At 45.4% G+C, this 6,025-nt stretch overlaps 1 protein-coding gene across 1 annotated transcript; it reads left to right on the plus strand.

Annotated features, from left to right (window-relative positions):
- Positions 1-2,736: 2,736 nt before the first annotated feature.
- Positions 2,737-6,025, plus strand: LOC121546290 (putative violet-sensitive opsin). The gene is made up of 5 exons (XM_041857471.2): positions 2,737-3,112; positions 3,254-3,422; positions 4,811-4,976; positions 5,249-5,488; positions 5,658-6,025. The coding sequence occupies exons 1-5, from the start codon at positions 2,755-2,757 to the stop codon at positions 5,745-5,747; spliced, it is 1,023 nt and encodes a 340-aa protein (XP_041713405.1). The 5' UTR covers positions 2,737-2,754; the 3' UTR covers positions 5,748-6,025.

Genomic DNA, 6,025 nt, shown 5'->3' on the forward strand with positions numbered 1-6,025 from the left:
TCCCCCTCATATTTATCCGGCGTCGGAACCTTGGGCTCACGGAAGGACACAGCTCCAGAAGCGGCAGGCGAGATGGGTGAAACCGGTAGTGGATCCTCCACCGGAAACTTGCGTTGGTTCTGGACCTCCGTCAGACCGGTAGAAAGGTTCCGAACTGACAACGCGATCTCCTGTAGTACCGTGCTATGATGGCCCAACATCTTCTCCTGATGGGTAATGGCATGGCGAACAGAGTCCAGGTCCGCTGGGTTCATTACTGGCCGGATCGTTCTGTCACGAGTTACAAAGCCAGAACCCAGAAGCAGACCAGGACAAGGTAAGTTGAAACGAAGGTGAGTGTTTATTTACAAATTCAAGAGTGATGCTGAATAATCCAGGGAACAGAGCGGGCGGCGTTGATTAGTTGTTGGGGGTGCAGTGGTTGTTCCAATCATGGCTCGGCAGCCGCCGACCACCAGGCAGAGGTTGGATGAAGGTTCCGGACGAGTGACTGCAGATGGAACAAAACGGAGGTAAGTAAACAACAAACCAACAAGGTGCAAAACAACAAAACTAACGCTAGAAGCTCTAAGACTGATACTCTGGTAAACCTACTGTTCATGGCTAACGATCCGGCAGGGAATGGATGTTAGGCCAGAGCCTAAGAAGGGTGATGATCAGGACCAGGTGTGCAGATTGCTGATGGGATGCAGGTGCGGAAATCAGGAGAGCTCCCGCCTAGCAACGTTGCCCGGCAACCAGGCAGGGAGCGTTCCAGAACCCTCGGGAAACTGGAGATCACGAGCAGAAAAACTAGTCCACAGACAGGACCCGACTCAGACTGCCGGGATCGTTACAGTAGCACTAATCTGAAAATACATGAGAGAGCAGAGGAGGACAGAGGAGGAGGATGGAAGAGGAAAAGGTTCCTTGGAAAAGAGGATAGGCTGACTGTGTGCAGGTGTATAAAAAGGAGGACGGGGGGTGCGGTGAGGAGGAGTAGGGAGATTTACCAGTAAACCCACCCTTGATCCTTCCTCAAATTAGTCATTTGACCTCACAATCTGTGGCTAAAGGGATGATCCTGTAGTTTGATCCTAATCCCATGTTACATCCCTGCAGTTTGCAGAGATTTTAAGGATTGGCCAGGTACATCTCAGGTAATTCTTGTTTCCAGATTAAGGCTCATCCCTGTATTGTGGCATTTTAAGACCACAATGTCAAGCGATCTAATATACATGGCAGGCACCAGGCAGCAGGTTGATGGAAGAAAGGGTTCAGGGAAAGGGCCACTGACAACAAACTTAGCATCTTATGTAGCTAACATTAGCTGTACCTGTTAGCCATGACCATGTATGAGTTTAAAAAATAAGTCAAACTACTATAGAATACAGTTGATCAAGTAAATCAATAAGATGGGGAACACTTTTCCATGTTTACACAGTGGGGTGGTGTCATGAGAGTACAGTATGTTTGCCTATTGGTGTGTCTGCATGAGTTATTGCAAAAAGACAGTAACGGCTGCCATCCCTGACAATATATGCTATAATATCGTGAAGAGGAAAAATATACAAAATGTTCTGAATATCCATGTCCTGCTCAGAGAAGAATCATGGTAGTGAAAACATATTCTTTGTTAGTGAGGTATGATGATCAGAATTCAACCTGATGTCAACTCTCAGAAACCTACTAGACACCCTTTCCAGTGAAGGAGGGAGGAATGGACGAGGGGGGTGGGGTGTATGGGGGCTGATGGTGCTCTAATTGGCTTGCTGCCGGATAGTCGTAAGCTTTCCATTTTCACCCGATCAAAGTTTATTTCTAACTCTAAACCGTACTCTCTGTCCCTCGTCAAAGGTCATCAATTCAGATAGTGTAATCCAAGGCGCAGTTTGAGGGTTAAATGCCTTGCTCAAGGGCCAGATTTTTCATTGGGGATTCAAACTGGAAGCCCTCAGGTTGCTCTCTAACCTACCTGCTATTTGTTATATGGCCCTCCTTTTTTGTTCCATGCAAGCTACATCTTGATGCCAATTGGTACATTTAGACCTGAATGTGACTTTTAAATGTAAGATTGTGCAAAATGCTCAGTGTGCAAGAGCTTCCCTGTAGAAAGGTAGACAACGGGAGCAAGGCTCTCTAGGTTTGCTTAGAATCTGTAATGAATGAGTTAATGTGTTGATGGATTAACATTTAACATAATTAATTGTTAAAGTGGGTTTTCCAAACATTGTGGAGGTGAGTGCCACTGCCCAGTCAGCTTGTTTTTTCTACCCCTGTTCGCCACATCCCCTTCCCGCACCCCCTGGGTTTTGTTCGGAGGAAGGTTAATGTCCCGCAAAGATGAATGGGAACTGGATAAGGAAGTTACCTCCTCATAAGAGCAGCTAACACAGCCTAGCTTGAATCAGTGTTATACTTTACAAACTCCAAAAGTATGGTGATGCTTTCTATCCTAGCACTGTCCGCACCAACAAAAACAGCATGTCTTTGCTATAAATTCAATTATTCTTCTGAATTCCATTCTTTCTCACTGGCTCTTTTAAGGTGGATTACTGCGCCCAACAAAGTAAGATCTCTTCTGGCAGAAGGTCACTGTCACAGGGGCAGCTTAATCCTAAAGTTTATTCTTCCACCAACAAGATCAGGAAGATCCACAGGAGAAGCTTGTTCCTGACATCATTTATAAGAGGTTTATACGTGGTTTATGGTCGTATAAAAGGGAGACTTCCAGTATGGCAGTGCACATCTCAGGGACGTACGGGTAGTGTTCAGATGCAGAGAGGAGCCAAAATGGCAAAGGACTTCTATCTGTACGAGAACATCTCTAAGATCAGCCCATTCGAGGGGCCACAGTATCACCTGGCCCCAGCATGGGCTTTCTACCTACAGACCGCTTTCATGGGCTTTGTGTTCTTTGCTGGAACACCCCTAAACTTTGTAATTCTCCTGGTGACAGTGAAGTACAAGAAGCTGAGACAACCGTTGAACTACATTCTGGTCAATGTCTCGTTAGCAGGTTTCATCTTTGTGACGTTCTCTGTGAGTCAGGTGTTCATCGCTAGTACGAGAGGATACTTCTTCATGGGTCACACCTTGTGTGCAATGGAATCTTGCATGGGTTCAATAGCAGGTAAATTCAAACATCATCATAAGAACAAAAAAAGCAACAACAACTTTAGTGATTCATTTTACCTTTCTGATTATATGCATGCAAACTATTTGCAAAGTTCTTGTGTTTGATGTCTTTGATGTCTCCTTCTCTCTTCCTCAGGGTTGGTGTCAGCTTGGTCCCTGGCTGTCCTTGCCTTTGAAAGATACGTGGTCATCTGCAAACCCTTCGGCACCTTCAAATTTGACAACAACCAGGCTCTGGCGGCTGTTGCCTTCACCTGGGTCATGGGGATCGGATGTGCCACCCCACCATTCTTCGGCTGGAGCAGGTACTGATCCCCTGCCTCTCACACCCACTTTGATCTTGTACTGTATTATATACTGAACAAAAATATAAATGCAACATGCAACAATTTCAAAGATTTTACTGAGTTACATTTCATATAAGGAAATCAGTCAATTGAAATAAATTCATTAGCCCCTAATCTATGAATTTCACATGACAGTGAATACATATATGCATCTGTTGGTCACAGATACCTTTAAAAAAAGGTAGGGGCATGGATCAGAAAACCAGTCAGTATCTGGTGTGACCACCATTTGCCTCATGCAGCGCGATACATCTCCTTCACATAGAGTTGATCAGGCTGTTGATTGTGGCCTGTGGAATGTTGTCACACTCCTCTTCAATGGCTGTGCAAAAGTGCTGGATATTGGTGGGAACTGGAACACGCTATCGTACACGTTGATCCAGAGCGTCCCAAACAGGCTCAATGGGTGACATGTCTGGTGAGCATACAGGCCATGGAAGAACTGGGACATTCTCAGCTTCCAGGAATTGTGTACAGATCCTTGCAGCATGGGGCCATGCATTATGGTGATGGCACGACAATGGGCCTCAGGATCTTGTCACGGTATCTCTGTGCATTTAAATTGCCATTGATAAAATGCTATTGTGTTTGTTGTCTGTAGCTTATGCCTGCCCATACCCTAACCCCACCGCCACCTTGGGGCACTCTGTTCACAACATTGACATCAGCAAACCGCTGCCCACACGGTCTGCGGTTGTGAGGCCGGTTGGACATACTGCCAAATGATCTAAAACAACGTTATGTTGGAGCAATGAACATGAAATGATCTTGCAATAGCTCTGGTGGACATTCCTGCAGTCAGCATGCTAATTGTGCACTCCCTCAAAACTTGAGACATCTGTGGCATTGTGTTGTGTGACAAAATGGCACATTTTAGAGTGGCCTTTTACAAGGTGCAGCTGTGTAATGATCATGCTGTTTAATCAGCTTATTGATATGCCACACCTGTCAGGTGGATGGATTATCTTGGCAAAGGAGAAATGCTCATGAATTTCAGCTCATGAAACATGGGACCAACACTTTACATGTTGCGTTTATATTTTTGTTCAGTGTAGTTTTGATGAATAAATACTATTTGTATTTGGCTACTATTAGGCTATTTGGTTCACATTGCACACAGGGGATGGGGAAAATGGTAAATATCCTAAAATGAGTTCAAATTCGAAGTTTTGCCGTACACTTGTAAGGTTCTGAGTTTGCAATTAATGTCACTAATTGGCTTCAAAGTCTGCATCGCTCGCTGCTTTCCAAGTCTAGATAAGTCGCTGATTGATATAGGCAAGGGTGAAACCCTGCAGACAGACACTGTGTGGGGCTTCAGTTACAGTAAGGGATTTGTTTTACAGGTATATACCTGAGGGTCTGGGCTGCTCCTGTGGACCTGACTGGTACACAAACAACGAGGAGTTCCACTGTGCCAGCTACACCAACTTCCTCATGGTGACCTGTTTCATCTTGCCCATGATCATCATCTTCTTCTCCTACTCCCAGCTACTGGGAGCACTACGGGCTGTGAGTACAATGCTTTCTCGGTAAAAAAACAAACAAAAACAAAACATAGTACAGAATAGTCATGACGTGGTCCTCTGTAGCTCAGCTGGTAGAGCACCGCGCTTGTAACGCCAAGGTAGTGGGTTCGATCCCCGGGACCACCCATACACAAAAAATGTATGCACGCATGACTGTAAGTCGCTTTGGATAAAAGCATCTGCTAAATGGCATATTATTATTATTATTATTTGGAACCCAGACGTGACCAGCTTGTCCTGTGTGTGTATGTGTAGGTGGCAGCTGCGCAGGCTGAGTCAGTTTCCACCCAGAAGGCAGAGAAGGAAGTATCCAGGATGGTGATTGTGATGGTGTGCTCCTTCATTCTGTGTTACGGCCCCTACGCCCTGGCAGCCTTGTACTTTGCCTATTCAACAGAGGAGAACAAAGACTACCGCCTGGTCACCATCCCTGCTTTCTTCTCTAAAAGCTCCTGTGTATACAACCCTCTCATTTATGCCTTCATGAACAAACAGGTGAGTCTATAACCCCCAAATGCATAGATATACACCGACATAGTCGCACACACACACTCAGTCATTGACAAACACTCAGAAATGAAGCACATCAGAGGTGAGTCAGAACAGAACACACAACCTTATCATGTTCATTCTCTGTCATATAAATCTACTTCTCCCTCCTCAGTTCAACGCCTGCATCATGGAGACTGTGTTTGGAAAGCAGATTGAGGAGACTTCAGTTTCAGCCTCCAAGACTGAGGTCTCCACAGCATAAGCTGTGATGCTGGTCTCAGGAGCCCATCCCCAACAGCCAAGACCTGACTACCCCTTACCTCCACTGCTTCATACCAGGAAGGTCCTACTCTCAGAGAACTTCTCCAAACTCCATAGTATTATTCTTATTATAATTAGTGTGCGATTTGTATAGGCTTTGCGGTGGTATTGTTGGCCATTTTATTAGGACACCATAAGAGCCAAAAAGAAGGGGGTTATTTTCTCCTCTCTCTCTCTCTCTCTCTCTCTCTCTCTCTCTCTCTCTCTCTCTCTCTCTCT

This window comes from Coregonus clupeaformis, unplaced genomic scaffold, assembly GCF_020615455.1.
Source record: "Coregonus clupeaformis isolate EN_2021a unplaced genomic scaffold, ASM2061545v1 scaf0013, whole genome shotgun sequence".
NCBI lineage: Eukaryota > Metazoa > Chordata > Actinopteri > Salmoniformes > Salmonidae > Coregonus > Coregonus clupeaformis.

Excerpts from the sequence above, each read along its gene's own strand:
- LOC121546290 (XM_041857471.2), top strand. The coding sequence starts at position 2,755 with ATGCAGAGAGGAGCCAAAATGGCAAAGGACTTCTATCTGTACGAGAAC. Across the intron at positions 3,113-3,253 it reads TTGCATGGGTTCAATAGCAG|GGTTGGTGTCAGCTTGGTCC; the intron begins GTAAATTCAAAC and ends TCTCTTCCTCAG. Across the intron at positions 5,489-5,657 it reads ATGCCTTCATGAACAAACAG|TTCAACGCCTGCATCATGGA; the intron begins GTGAGTCTATAA and ends CTCCCTCCTCAG.